General features: G+C 40.0%; 1 protein-coding gene across 3 annotated transcripts in view; it reads left to right on the top strand.

Annotated features, from left to right (window-relative positions):
- The window catches only part of MAP2K4 (mitogen-activated protein kinase kinase 4), a 151,361-nt gene that overhangs the window by 115,661 nt on the left and 19,694 nt on the right, over positions 1-16,006 (top strand). For all 3 annotated transcript variants that reach the window (XM_006898557.1, XM_006898558.1, XM_006898559.1), the window contains 2 exons: positions 1,657-1,784; positions 12,486-12,563. In XM_006898557.1, coding sequence (XP_006898619.1) covers positions 1,657-1,784; positions 12,486-12,563 — 206 coding nt within the window. The remainder of the gene's footprint in view (positions 1-1,656; positions 1,785-12,485; positions 12,564-16,006) is intronic.

Raw genomic sequence — 16,006 nt, 5'->3', positions numbered from 1 at the left:
CATAGCGACCCTATGTACAACAGCCCTAAACCCTGCTCTATCCTGTGCCAATCACACTGTCTCTGACACTCCCATCCCAGTTACCCCAGTCATTGAATCAATAGAGGGCCTTCCCCTCCTGCGCTGTCCCTCCACCTTACCAAGCATAATGACCCTCTCCAAGGACCAGTCCCTCCTTACAACATGTCCAAAGTATTTCAGACGAAGCCCCAGAATCCTTGCCTCCAAGGAACAGCCCAGTTTAACCCTCACCAGGATGAATCTGTTTGTTTTCCTAGCAGTCCATGGTACTCTCAGTACTCTTCTCCAGCACCACAGCTCAAAGGCATCAATTCTCCTTCTCTCCTCCTTAGTCATTGTCCAACTTTCTGATGCATAACAAGTGATAGCAAAGACCATGGCCTATATCAGATGCACCTTAGTCTCTAGAGAGACACCGTTGCTCTTCAGTACTTTGGAGAGGTCCCTAACAGCAGACTTTCCAATCTCAATACATCTTTTAATTTCCTGGCTACTGATGCCAAGAGTGTTGACTGTGGAGCGAAGCAAACTAAAGCTGTGAACAATCTCAATCTCTTCACCATCCATCCTGATGCTGCCAATTGGCCCAGTGGTGAGAATCTTTGTTTTCTTGACATTGAGCCTCAAAGAGTGACAAAATAATCTCCATATGCATACAAGGAAGTCCAGTGAATACCACTATCATTCAGATATATGCACCAACAACCAGAGACAAGGAAGAGGAGATAGATTTTACCAACTTTTGTAGTCAGAGATAGATCGAACATGCAATCAAGATGCATTGATAATAATGGGTGACTGCAGTGCAAAAGTTGGGAACAGAGAAGAAGATTCAGTACTTGGATAACATGGACTCCGTGACAGAAATGGAGCTGGAGAGAGCATGATTGAATTTTGCATGATCAATGACTTATTCATTGCAAATACGTTTTTTAAGAGACATAAATGTAGGTTATATACCTGGATTTCACCTGATGGTATGCATAGGAATCAGATCAATTACATCTGTGGAAGGAGCCGCTGGAGAAGCTCAATATCAGCTGTGAAAACTAGGCCAGGAGCTGATTGTGGAACAGACCACCAACTACTCATATGCAAGTTCAAGCTGAAGATGAGGGAAATTAAACCAAATCCATGGGAACCAAAATATGACTTTGAGTTTTCAAGCATAGGCATTCATAAAATTATTTTTTTTTTCATGTACAGTAGAGAAAAACCAGGGTGGGTGTTGGGGGTTTTTTGTGTGTTTGTGTGTGTGTGAGATAGATAGATAGATAGATATAGCGAGAGAGAGATAAATAAAGGATATTTAGAGAATAATTGACCTTCACTCGTACTTTCTAGATTATTAATATATTACTAATAAAATGATTGTGTTTGTTTAACTATTCTGCTCATTACAATTGCATGTTTAAATATGACTAGCAGTTGCATGTGATAAATGAAGACACTTGGCTGCTTTAATGACTAGATTTGAAAAATGTAATCATTGATACAGTTGAAGCTTAGAATAGTTTAGTATTTAGTGTTACATTTAGTATTGTGTTATTATATTTACTACTTTAGTATTTGCTTAGAGTATTTTACAGTATAACTCACTTGATTACTTATACTTAATACATCTATCTCTTACAGATATCAAACCTTCCAATATCCTTCTGGACAGAAGTGGAAATATTAAACTCTGTGACTTTGGCATCAGTGGACAACTTGTGGACTCCATTGCCAAGACAAGAGATGCTGGGTGTAGGCCGTATATGGCAGTAAGTGAAAAGTATAAGCCTTCTGCTTGATAGCCATTGCACAGAGAACCCATGGTCATAAAGTGCTTTCCTTCCAAGAAATCTCTGTTGGTCACACAGTTGACCATGCTAAGAAAATTTCCCATTCATGTAAAGACCAAGTTCAGTTTCAGTGAGTTATCACTGAATTATCCCAGTGAACAACTTCAGCGTTCATTGTTTTACTCTACTCCTCTGATTTGACACGTAACATTTGCTGTCTTCTCTGATGATGGGCGTTATAATCAACCTATCTCATTAAGTAGTAAATTCTCAAAAGGCTCATTAGGGTTTCTTCTACCTGTATGTTGTTTGGACTGTAACAGATATCAAAATATATTGATACTGTATCTTAGGCCACTGAGTGGCACTTTTCCCATTTCCTGAAGAGTGAAAAGGCTTGAAAATTGTTCACAGTAGTATTTTGCAAAGTATGCAATTTTATTTATTTCAGAAATTCCTCAAATGCTGTATAATCTTCTCTTGATAGATCTATAGCCTGTTAGGTGTGAGGAACAACAGGTCAGTCTCATCAGCATTAAGAAATTGCTACTTATGTTTGTTCAACAAACTTGATAGTAATGACCCATTCACATATGGTCTCTTTCTATCTCTTGGAGTGCAAAGAAGGTTTTTCCTTTAGAACGTATTTCACGTGAACTTTCAAGTGTTAAGTCTGGCAGAGAAATTAGCAGCTCATGTAGGATATTTTTTAAAGCTGCTATTAAAAATTTTAGTGTAATTATTTTACTCACGTCTTTGATTTTGTTGGCAAACCTCTTTGTTAGAAAGTCTGTATGACGCACAGGTAGAATTCCATACCCACAGAAATGCTGTGACTTTCCTTAGTTTACATCTTACTAATAATAAATTTACAGGCTCCTCCAGCTTTTCTCCTTAGCACTTTCACTTTTGACCAATTTCCTTGATAATTTTATTGCTCTTGTCAAACACATACGGTTTGTCCTCATGATCTTGCTTTGTAATTTCTTAGCATTTGTGTCTTTTGTATTAACTGATAGTGAATTTTGGAAGATAGCTATATCTGCTTCTCTTTTATGGCTTTGTACTTTCAGGTATCTAGACTATCATTTCATATTATTGATGCTCAAAAGCTTTTTTATCTTTGTTATTGGTCATCTTCCTCTTAATTTGTTATACTTTTTTTACCATAGTAGATACAGTGAGGATGCCACTGATAATAATATAAAAGGTTACTTTGATATGAGGAATGTCAAGGTATGTAGATGGTGAATTTGGGAGTTTAATGAGTGGCTGCCTTTAGCTTGATGATACTAGCCTGCCTGTTGAGTGGGTGGTTGTTGTTGTTATGTGCAGTGGAGTCACCTGTGACTCATAGTGACCCTATGTACAACAGCCCTAAACTCCGCCCTATCCTGTGCCAAGCTCACTGTCTCTGACACACATACCCCCAGTCACTCAATCATTCCACCTCATAGAGTGTCTTCCTCTCCTGTGCTGTCTCTCCACCCTCCCAAGCATGATGTCCTTCTCCAAGGACTGGTCCCTCCTTGCAACATGTCCAGAGTATGTTAGGCAAAGCTTCAGAATCTTTGCCTCCAAGGAGCAGCCTGGTTTAACCCTCTCCAAGATTAACCTGTTTGTTTTCTTAGCAGTCCATGGTATATCTAATACACTTCTCCAACACCACAGCTTAAAGGCATCAATTCTCTTTCTATCCTCACCAGCTGTCTGACGCATAGCACGTGATTGCAAAGACCATTGCATGTATCAGGTGCACCTTAGTCTCCAGACTAACATCATTGCTCTTCAGTACTTTGGAGAGGTCCCTAACAGCAGACTTTTCCATCGCAACATGTCTTTTAATTTCCTGGCTGCTGGTGCCAAGAGTGTTGACTGTGGAGCCTAGTAAACTAAAACTGTGAGCAGTCTCAGTGTCTTCACCATCTATCCTTATGCTGCCAATTGGCCCAGTGGTGAGAATCTTTGTCTTCTTAATGTTGAGCCTCAATCCATATTGAAGACTGCAGTCCTTGACCTTCTGCAACAAGTGCTTCAGGTCCTCCTCAGTTTCTGTAAGCAGGGTTGTGCCATCTGCATAATGCAGATTGTTGATGAATCTTCCTCCAGTCCTGATGCCACACTTCTCACACAGCCTAGCCTCCCAGATAGTGGGTAATCATGGTAAAGATCTGTAACTACTGGATAAAATTTATGCTTGAGCAGAACAGTCAGAACTTCTTTAGTGGTTTCAGTGCCTAGGGAAAGAGGAATAGCATACAAGAGAAGAAGATCATGGGCATTTCAGTTTTTCCTTTCCTTTATGTAAGGTGGCTGAGGAAGGACAGAACCCAATTCAAGCCAAGAAAGACAGTTTACTGGTTAGAAACTGCCAGCCTGGCTCTAAGGCAGAAAACAGCCCCTACTTAAAGTGGAATTTTATATTGTCTTACAAGGAAGTTGGGAGTCAGGATATTCGTAGCTGCTTGGTACAAGATAAGGGTGCAAGTTGGGGGTCTTAGATAGTTATTCCTGGGAAAGGGAGGTGAAAAGGTTTTGCAGCTCTGACAGAGATAAAGAATTGGAGCTGCCGCTTTGATCATTACTGTGGCTATTCTTGAGGAAATGAGGGAATGCAGCTCTGTGGCCCTGACAATTTATATATTGTTTTGGCTCTTGGCTCAACACTTTTGGCACAGCAGTCAGGAAATCAAAAGATGAATTGCATGAAGTATATCTGCCAGGGACTTTTCCAGAGTACTGAGAAGCAACAGTGTCAGTCTAGAGACTAAGGTACGCCTATCTAGTTCATGGTCTTTGTAGTTACTTGCTATGCATCAGAGAGCTGGATAATGACCAAGGATGATAGAAGAATTGATGCCTTTGAGTTATGGTGCTGGAGAAGAGTCTTGAACATACCATGGACTGCCTAGAAAACATATACGTCTATCTTGGAAAGGGTGAAACCAAATTTCTCCTTAGAGGCTAGGATTTTGAAGCTCTGTCTCACATAATTTGGGCACGTGGCCAGGTGGGACCAATCCTTGGAGAAAGACATCATGCTCAGTAGGGTGGAGGGAAAGCGCAGGATAGGAAAACCTTGGATGAGATGGATTGATATGATAACTAGGATAATAGGGGAAGGTGTGTTGGAACCAGTGAGACTGGCTCAGTACAGAGCCATTATACTTGGGGTCACGATGGGTTGCAGGCAGCTTGATGGCAAAAAACAACAACCATAAATGATAGCCACAGCAGGTTGATAGTCTTGTTTCTTCCCAGTGAAGGATTCCAGTAGCCTTCGGGACATAATACCAGAGTGCCATGAGTCTGTTATTTTGTACCTGAAAATCATAAATAGTTTTCTCCATTGTAGAGTACGGAGAGCCAAAGAACTGGTTAGAATTTAGTCTTCAAATTAAATATGAGTAATTTTCACACATGTTGTTGTTGTGTACTAGCAAGTTGGAACTGACCCTCCAGTGGGGTTTTCTGAGGCAATTAATTGTATAGGAGATTTTCCTTCTTTCCATCTACCTTTGTTTGATAATTTCCACACTCTGTCAGATCACCTTTCTTTGGAATGGGAAGAAATATAGATCTCTTCCAGTCAGTTGCCCAGGTGGTTGTCCTCCAGATATCTTGGGACAATTTGGTGAGCACATCTAGGGCAACAAAAATCTTGTTGAAATATATCAATTGATATACTGTCACTTCCTGGGGTTTGGGGTGTTTTGTTGTGTTTTTTGTTTGTTTTTGGGGTTTTTTTGCCAATTTCTTGGTTTTTTGCCAATTCTTTCAGAGCAGCTTGAACTTCTTCCTTCATCACCACAGACTCTTGCTCCTATGTTGTTTCATGAAATTCTTCTGTGTCAGCCACTTCCTTTTGGTACAATAACTCTGTTTACTCTTTTCATCTTAATACTTCCTGGATCGTTAATATTCTGCCCAAAGCATCCTTAAGTATTGCAACTTGAGGATTGAATTTGTTCTTTAATTCCTTGAACTTAAGAAATACTGAGTTTGGGCCCTTTGATTTTCTGACTCCACCTCTTTGCACATTTCATGATAATACTTTACTTTGTCTTCCCATACTGTCCTTTGATATCTTTTATGCAGCTCCTTAATAATCTTGATTTCTTCCCTTTGCTTTGGCTTCTTTCTAGTGCAATACTCAGAGTCTCTTCTTACATCCATTTTGGTTTTTTTATTTCCTCCTCTGTTTTTGTCACTTGCTATTCATCAGAAAGGTGGACAATGACTCAGGATAATAGAAGGAGAGTTGATACCTTTGAGCTGTGGCATTGGAGAAGAGTATTGAATATACCATGGATGGCTAAGAGAATGAACAGCTTCGTTCTAGAGAGAGTTAAACCAGGGTGCTTCTTGGAGGCAAGGATTCTGAAGCTTCTTCTGACATACTTTGGACATGTTGCAAGGAGGGACCAGTCCTTGGAGAAGGACATCATGCTTTGTAGTTGGAGGGACAGCTCAAGAGAGGAAGACCCTCGATGAGGTAGATTGATTTAGTGACTGGGGTTTTGGGGTAGGTGTGTCTGAGACAGTGCGGTTGGCACAGGATAGAGTAGGGTTTAGGGCTGCTGTACATAGGGTCGCTATGAGTTGCATGTGACTCAACGGCACATAACAACAGCCACCTTTGGGTTGCCAGTACAACTTCTTGGCCACCAGAGCAAGTGATCTTTTTCCTGATTAGATGTTGAAAGAGAGTACAAACACAGGGGCCAGCCTCTTGTTCTCCTTGCTATTTTAGTGTTGGTACCTTTCCATCTGCCTTAGCTATTCCTAACTATGGATGTGATTTCCGAGATTTCTTATCTAGTCATTAAAACAGAGTGTGGAATGATAAATAGAAACGTAAAATTAAATATTTCCAAACTAGAGTCTAGAACTTTGTATCTTTCTTTTTCTCTCTTTAAATAGACCTTTCTAATTCACCTCTCTAAAGGTTTTGACCTCTCTCTAAAAGTTTTAAGATCTACAGTTCAGAAAAAAGGAATTTTAAAATGAATGTTTAAAAAAAGTTTTTATTTATATCTTTTTGTTGTTTATGTGTACACACACACACACATTATATGATACTTAAGAATACAGGTTGTTTGCTTCTTATTTTGTACCCTTGAGTTAGAACCAACTCATAGCTGACTCCCCAGAGATTGTCAGAGGCTGTAAATTGCATATAGGAGGAGATTGCCCCTTTTTCTTCTGCAGAGCAGCTGGTGGATTCCAACCCTCCTGCCTTTGCATTCACAGCACAGCTCCTTACCACTCGGCCACCAGAGCTCCTTTGGTGAATACATCTAAAATTTTGTATGTGAAATGTCTTGCTGCAGGATTGACTCAGTTAGGTAAACCTGGGATCTGTAATAGTTTTTCTCCATTTTTTACCTTCACTTCATAGGAACAAGTTCTGTCCTTCCTAACTTTCATAGGTCCGTGTTTTTGCCTTTCTGATTTTCAATCTCAAAGCTTCTGTCTTGAAGTTACTTATCTGTGTTTGAGAAGCATTATATCTGACTTTAAAAGATGTGACCTCCATCCCTTGTTGAACGTGCACCATGTTTGTAACTTGGATCATGATTTTACTGATCAAGAGCCATAGTCCTATTAATGTTTTTTAAATTTAGTTTATTTCATCAAATTTTTTCAGCTTGGCCTCATAAAGAAGCCCTCTACAAATTCTTGATTATTATGATTATTACCTGCCTAGTCTATAGCATTTAACAACGTTGTTGTTGTGTACCATCAAGTCTGAACTGACACATAGCTGATCCTCCGGTGAGTTTTCCAAGGCAGTTAAGTACATGAGAGGTGATTGCCCATCCTACTCCTACAGGGCAGCTGGTGGCCTTGAACTGCATGCCTTTGGGATTGCAGCACAGCTTCTTGCCAGTAGGTCACCAGATCTCTTAACAACATTGGAAATGTATTAAAGAAAAATATACTTTATTAACTCCAGAATTCTTACCTATATAAATGTTAGCCTTATAAAAGATACTTTATTTCTTTTATTTTGTTGAGGAAACTGCACTTAGGTACTTTGTTCAAGTGAAGATTGGTAGCCAAAGTGATGAGATAAACCGTCCTTACCTCTCATTCTTAGATTTTTAGACAGAGAGTTAGGATTTTCTATTCTCAGAGAGTCTTTATTTAAAATATGCGTCAAAGGGCAGGATTTCACAATCATGACACTAGTCTTGTGTGCCTTATAGATTGTCAAACAGCATCCCCGGCTCCCTACCTACATACCGGTTTCAGCCCCTCATTGTGACAACCAGAAAGTCTCCAGACAGGGCCACTTGTCTCCTGAGAGAGAAAATTGCTCCTTCTTAATAAGCACTGGGGGATTTGCTGAGCTGTTGCAGGTCCCATTCTTTATTCTTCCCTTTCTCTACCCACATACTCTCGTGTATACAGATAATATCTTTCAGAAAATAAAAAAAGGAGTCCTCTTCATGAACTGACAAACTCAGGATTTCATTTTCTTCAACTTGATCTACAGAGTAAATCTTTTCTTCCTTTGATAGAGTTGTTAAGCTGATATCTAAAAATTAACGTGGAAATGAAAGGGTTTGAAAGGACCAAAACTATTTTGAAGAAGAACAAACTAAGATGACTTTCAGTATCTACTTATAAGACATTCAGTAAAGGTCCAGTAATCAAGCGTGTGGTCACGACACACAGCTTTTCTTATAGATCAAAGGAGCAGAATTGTCAGGTGCAGTCGAGCACGTTGTGAACCAACAGGTCTGAACCTTCCCTGCCTGGCACCATCCTCACGAGCTCTGTCATGCTCAAGCCCATTGTGATAGTGAGAACTGCGTCAGTTCATCTCGCTGGGGATCTTCTCTTCCGCTGGTCTTCTGTCTTTCCTAACATGATGCCTGTCTGCAATGACTGTTTTCCTTCTGAAAATATGTTTAAAAGTAAGCAAGGTGAGGCTTTACCCTCCTTGCCCTAAGGAGCAGTCTGGTTGCACTTCCCTAAAGACAGAGGTTGTTTTTAGTTCCCTCCCAAAGAACTAATGTGTAAGGGAATGCAGTGTTGCCTCCTCTCATGCTGTGACCCTGATGACTGGTATGTCAGAGTGCATTGTCGTGTCTGCAGTGTCAATCCATTTTAAGTGAGAGCTTTCCTTATTCTTGCTGACGCTCTTTCAAGTGTGTTGTCCTTTGCCTGTGCACTTTGGGGAGTGTGAGACATGATCCTGCTTTTCTCCTGATAACACGTGAGTTAAAGTCCTCCCTGCCTTGCTTTAAAGGAGCATTTGGGTTGTATTTCTTGGAGACTGAGTTGCATTTTCTCTTCAGCATTCCACTGCATATTCAGTCTTCTTTGCCAGCACTCCAGTTAGAGTACACGGATGATTCTTCTGTTTTCTGTGTTCATTGTCTAGCTGTCTCATACACTAGGTAGTGATTGAAATTATTATGACTTGGATCAGGCGCATCTTAGTTATCTAATTAACATCTTTGCTTTGAAAACCTTTAAAGAAGGCTTTTACCCAGTGGCATCTGTCACCTGATTTCTTATACAGTGTATAATAATGTACTAATTAACTGAGAAGACCCAGAATGTGAAGAAACTTTTCTCTTTAATTCAGTACCTCCCAAATATTTATCAGTAAAACCTCGTTTGTTATGTGGCTTGCTTGTTCGTGATATCAAGAATTTCTATTCTGTGGAAAACAATGTAGCATTATAAAAACTGTATAATGGATAGGTGTCTTAGTGTGGTGGAATGGGCTGCCTCTTTCTACAATTTAGAAAATTTGTCTTTGAACCTTAATTCATACTCACAAACTGATTTAAAAATTTAAAAAAAAAAACCCTGTGTAATGAGATCATTTTACTATCCACAAGAGGTTTCAATTAGTAAAAAATACTTTTTCTTAAGTGTCATTGAACTACTATCATTGGTATTATAGCTCTGCTTATCATTTAGGTCCCCATTCTTTGAGATTTCCTTTGTGAATCAGTATTGACACAGATTGAAGATGTGTATCAAAAACAAAGAAAGAAACAAACCTATTGAGTGGATTCCCTCTCGTGGCTACCCCGAGTATTGAAACGTGACCATCTGTTTTTCCAAGCATGATGTTCTTTCTTCTCTAGGGGGCCCTTCCTGATAACACGCCCAGAGTATGTGAGACAAAGGTTCACCATCCTTGCTTCTATGGAGCACTCGGCAGGGCTTTGCACTGTTGTGCTTTGGGTCACTGTGAGTGAAAACCTGCTCAGTGGCACCTAACAATAAATGTGTATGTATATTATATATAAATGAAATCACATTAGTGATCTAGTGCATATAATGATTAGATGCATATAGTGTTTTCTCATTTGCTTTCTAGGTGTTTTTGCAGGATTGCAGAATTTATGTGTTAATTAATTTGAACATTAAAAAGAATTTGATGTTCTGTTACTGGATGTTTAGGACTTTTGTAGTGTTTTATTAGAATAAATACGGTGGTAAACATTTTTTTTTCCTGTATCTTTGCCCACTTCTAACTTTTCTTTTATTCATAAAATTTTCAAATTATTTTGTTATCTTTAGGAAAAACTCACTTTAATATTGGTGGAATCTGTAGGAATGGTGATGTTGTTAGGCACCATTGAGTTGATTTTTGCTGTCGAGTGACCCAGTGTGACAGAGTAGAACTGCTTCTCTGGGCTTCCCTGGCTGCTGATTTTATGGTAGCAGGTCTCCTGCCTCTTCTCCAGAGGATCCCTTGAATGGACTTGAACAGACTATTTTGTAGTTAGCTGCTGAGTGCTGTACCACTGCACCACTAAGGTCCCTTTCTCTGAGAATGTGTTTCCCTCGTGTTAGACTTGGTGTGGTGTTTTTGTAGTTTTTTGATTGGTTTTCATACAATAATTCATTTACATTGTATTTCATTCATATACATTGTGTTCCATACAAGTCCTCATTTATATACTGTATCCCATGTAATGAATTACCATTGACCCATTCCTATTATTATACTATCTTAATGTCTGTTATGTTGACAGGACAGAATGTCATTTCTTTTTCATTTAAAGGGTCTTTTTAGTGTATTTAAAAATTCTTGATAAGGTTATATACTGTTCACCGTACTTGGCAACTTCTTTAATGCATTATCCCTGTCCATTTCTCTACTAAAAAGTTGATCTTTACTATTGATATTAAATATAATAAAAATGTTAACCCTTCTATGTTACATATTTTTCTCTGGAGTTATCATTTGTCTTTTGTGATAAAATGTATAACAAAGCATTTGCCATTTTATCCATTTTTATGTGTATGATTTAGTGACAGTAGCTATGTTTCCGTTGTGTAAGCTTCACCATGTTTCCAAATTTTTTATCATTCTTAGTTGATACTCGATACACCATAAGCAATAATTTCCCCTTCCTCTCTTCTACTCAGTCCTGATAAACATTTATGAACCTCATTTCCAATACCTTTTCTTTTTTTTTTTTGAGAAAAATTTTTGTATTTAGAACTAGCTTGTTGGACTCAGTTGGGAAGATCCCAATTTTGTTGGCAACATCCAAAGCATCATAGTCAGGAGCAAGTTGAACATAGGCCTGCTTCTCTCCATCAAGCCTAATCAAGGTATTGACTTTATCACAGAGCTTCTTTACAGCTTGTTTGATTTGGTACTTGTTGGCCTTGACATCCACAGTGAATGCAAGTGTGGTGTTATCTTCTGTTTTCTTCATGACTGACTCAGTGGTCGGGGAAATTTGATGTTGGCATAGTGGTCAAGCTTATTTCTCCTGGGGGTGCTCTTCCGGGGGTATTTGGGCTACCTTCGGAGTCTTAGTATCTTAGGCTGCCGGAAGGTGGGTGACGTGAGGATCTTCTTTTTTTTTGACTGTGGATGCCCTTCAGGACTGCCTTCTTGACCTTTAATGCTTTTTGGCTTCAGTTTTGGGAGGGGCAGGGGCTTCCTTCTTTGCTTTCCACACCAACTTTGTAGAAAGGCTTTCCAATACCTTTTCTAGGTATTTCATGTAAATGAGATCACATATGTCCTTTTGTTTCTAACTTATTTCACTTAACATAATGTTCTAAAGGTTTGTCTGTGTTAGAGCACATATCAGAACTTCTTTTTATGATTACCACATTTTGTTTATTCGTTTGTACATAAGATACTTGCATGGTTTCCACCTTTTGGCTATTGCATATCATGCTTCAGTGTATATTAGCATATGTCTGTTGGCTAGATCATGTAATACTTATATTTTTAATGTCCTGTGGTACCACTGAAATCTTTCCTGTAACTGCAGATAGGAAGTTCTAGGTAGTCCTTTATCCTGTTTGTCACTAATGCTATTAATTTGTCTTTGTGGTTCTTTTTCACGTGTTTTCAGCTTTCTCCCTTTTTGTCCCTCTGTCTTTTCTCACCTTCCACTTTGTAAATGCTGTAGTCCTTAGAAGAGGAGATTTAGAAGTAGAGCTGTGTATCCAATTGATGGAGGTAGCTAATGAACTGGATTTGGTGTGGGTTTGGTTTTTTGGTGTGGGTTTTTTATATATAACAGTAACTTCCTGTATCTCATGCTAGTCCGAGACCTGGATTCCTCTGGGAATACTCTGGTGCTTTAACTACCTCCCTCAGCTATAGCTATAGCCGTTCACCTGCTCTAGGAGGTTAAGTGTAGCTAATAACTATGACATTTCTTTTTGTTTCAGCCTGAAAGAATAGACCCAAGTGCATCACGACAAGGATATGATGTCCGCTCTGATGTGTGGAGTTTGGGGATCACATTGGTATGTTTATATTATTCTGTCATAGTAATGTGGCAATAAGAACTTTAGAAATTGGGGAGCTCTGGTGGCCTAATCCAAGAAGCTGCACTGCAATCCCAGAGACACACAGTTCAAATCCACCAGATGCTCTGCCGGGGAAGGAGGGACAATCCCCTTCTGTACCAGTCAGATCTGATTTGACGGTACACTCAAATAATAAAATAAAATTTTTAAAAAAAAAAGAACTTTAGAAATAAAAGACAAATTCTATAAAAATGGCTCTTTTCCTCCTTGAATCTTGTTTTTCCTCCATAGTGATAATTCATGAGCAGTATTTCCTGATTATTGCGCTGGAGGGAACAAAGTATTTTTAACCTTCAGTCCATATTGTTGTGAGGCTATTGCTATTTGCCCTTCATTTGACTACAACTCATTGTGACCCTATGAATTTGAAGTTGTTACTCTGACTTGCCCTATCCTGAGCCAGCATCACCATTTCTGACACACATAACTCTATTGCCACAGTCACTGTGTCACCCCATCTCATCCAAGGTCTTCCTCTTCTGCGACGACCCTCTATCCACCCTTCCAAGCATATGTCCTTTTCCAAGGACTGGTCCCTCCTGGCAACTTTCCCAAAATATAATCCAAATTAAGAATTTAACATTTCCCTCAAGGTTGTGAATGCCTAAGGCTTTTTAACATTGCATCTCTGGATCTCTTGACTGTTAGAAGGGTATAAAGATGTGTGAGGCTACTAAGAATGGGAAGTGTGGGTAGCAGCTCACCTTCAGTCACTGTATTAATGAAAACTCCTTTGAGTAATACTGCACAGAATGTGTATGTTATATGTACGTGATATTATGCCTGGGAAATAGTTCCTGCTGGAATCTTCCAGTCAAGCACAGAGTCACAGATGTATGAGCTAAAAGTAACTCAGTTGCTGAGTGTAGCCAGAGTGCTCCTTGGAGGCAGGGATGGCGAAGCTTCATCTTTCATACTTTGGACATATAGCTAGATGATGCTATTCCTTGGAAAAGCATATCCTTAGAAAGGTGGAGGGTCAGCAAAGGAGGGGAAGACTCCCAAGAAGTGAATTGACACAGTGACTTCTGCAGTGAGTTCACGTGTCAGAGATGATGAAGATGGCACATGATAGGTCATGGTTCAGGTCATTTTGAGTTGTATTCGACTCAACATCACCTAACAACAAGGGATAAGAGAATGTATTGGGGATACTTTTAAATTAAAATACTGGATTGAATATACCATGTACTGCTAGAAAAACAAACAGATATGTTCTGGAGAGGGTAAAACTAGGCTGCTCCTTGGAGACAGGGATTCTGAAGCTCTGTCTGACATACTTTAGGCATGTTGCAAGGAAAGACCAGTCCTTGGAGAGGGACGTCATGCTTGGGAGGGTGGACGGACAGTGCAGGAGAGGAAGACCATCAATGAGATGGATTGATTCAGTGACTGGGGAGAGAGGGGTAGGTGTGTCAGAGACAGTAAAGTTGGCACAGAATAGAACAGGTTTCAGGGCTATTGTACATAGGGTCACTATGAGTCACAAGCAGTTAGATGGCTCATAATAACAACCACCTTAGAACAAAACTGAGAAAAATGGGAAGAATATCTCTTTTTTTAAACTGGCAAGCACAGTTATAGAAGCTTTTCTTGGGCATATATGTATAGTGCCGAAATTTTGGTGGCATCTAAAAATTAATTCGCGAAGGTGTGTGTGTGTGTGTGTGTGTGTGTGTGTGTGTGTGTGTGTGTTGTCAAATCGGATCTGACTGGTACAGGAGAAGATTGCCCCTCCTTCTCCAGCAGAGCATCTGGTGGATTCGAACCGCATACCTCTGGGATTGCAGTTCAACTTCTTTCCACTAGGCCACCAGAGCTCCCTTAATTTGCTAAGTTTTATATTACCAGATTGAATTTTGAAGATTTAGATTGATGTTTTTGTGCTTGCTGTTTTATCAAGTTTGGGTAAGGGCTTCTTGGTTTTGGACAAGCTCTCCTAGCTGCTTCTGCGTTAGAATGTAGTTTTCCATCCCCAGAGTGGTTTGGTAGGTGGTCCAAGCCTCTCAACTTCCCTTTGTGTTATCCGGGACCTCCCAGCTCAGAGCTTCACAGAGCTGCAGCAGGGGATTTGTTAACTTGATGAATAACCTCAGTTTCTTCATTGTGCTTCTTATGTTCTTTCGGATCCTCTTCCTGGAAGTTACAGTTACAATATCCTGGTTTTCATCCTGTCACCTCTTGCTGCCCTTGATGAGTCACGTTTGTTACTCACCAAGGTTAATGAATTCTCTTTTAATGGTATTAAAAGTTTAAGACCAATAGCTTATTTTTGCATAAAATTTCACCTAGTTTCTCTTGTGACCAAATATGGGACATACTCCGTAAAGTCTTTCTCAAAGTGAAGTGAACTGACTCTAAAGAAAAAGAGATTCCTTACTCCTTAGAGACCAGGATTTTGAGCTCTGTCTCACATACTTTGGGCATGTGGCCAGGGGGAACCAGTCCTTGGAGGACATCATGCTTGGAAGGGTGGAAGGACAGCACAGGAAAAGATCCTGATGAGATGGATTGACCCTGTAACTGAGGTAATAGGATAGGTGTGTTGGAGTCAGTAAGACTGGCCAAGGATAGGGCGGGCTTCAGAGCTATTATATATAGTGTAGCTAGGAGTCACAGGCAACTCGATGTCACAGAACAGCAGTGTTCATAGATTAGCACACAATGTCTGCAACAAGAGACACAGTAGAGATTGTGAGGGTGGTGTAGAACTTGGTAAGGTTTTGTTCTCTTGGATAGAGGGTCGCTGTAAGTCAGAACTGACTCGGTTGCACCTAACAACAGTTGATTTCCCTTGACCCATCAATTGCTGGTCATTGTGGTTCAGATGCTTCCCGACGTATCAGCAGCAAATAAGACGTCAGAATGCACAACATTGGGAGGCTTCTGTTCAGTGATCATTTAGAGCAAAGTGTTCTCAGCCGTCTCTAGCTGCTGTCTTACTGTCTTCAGTTACTCTTTGTTCATTGTTCTTGTTCTATGCCATCGAGTTGCCTGTGACTGATTCATAACGACCCTATGTACAGCAGCTCTGAAGCCTGCCCTATCCTGAACCAGTCTCACTGACTCTGACACACCTACCCCCATTGCTCTAATTACTGTATCAACCCATCTCATCCAAGGTCTTCCTCTCCTGCACTGTCCCTGCTCTTACTGAGGACAGCTCTTACTGAGCATGATGTCCTTCTCCAAGGACCAGTCCCTGTTGGCCACGTGCCCAAAGTATTTATACCCAGTGCCCATTGTTTTCGATCCCAACGTAACATGTATAGCAACAGGCATGTTGTTGTTGTTGTTGTTATGTGCCATCGAGTCACTTGCGACTCACAGTGACCCTATGTACAACAACCCTAAACTCTGCTCTGTCCTGTGCCAATTGC

This window comes from Elephantulus edwardii, unplaced genomic scaffold (assembly GCF_000299155.1).
Source record: "Elephantulus edwardii isolate Elephantulus edwardi_28Jun2011 unplaced genomic scaffold, EleEdw1.0 scaffold00233, whole genome shotgun sequence".
NCBI lineage: Eukaryota > Metazoa > Chordata > Mammalia > Macroscelidea > Macroscelididae > Elephantulus > Elephantulus edwardii.
Note: the sequence above shows the minus strand (reverse complement) of the source record. Positions and strands in the feature narration are given on the sequence as shown.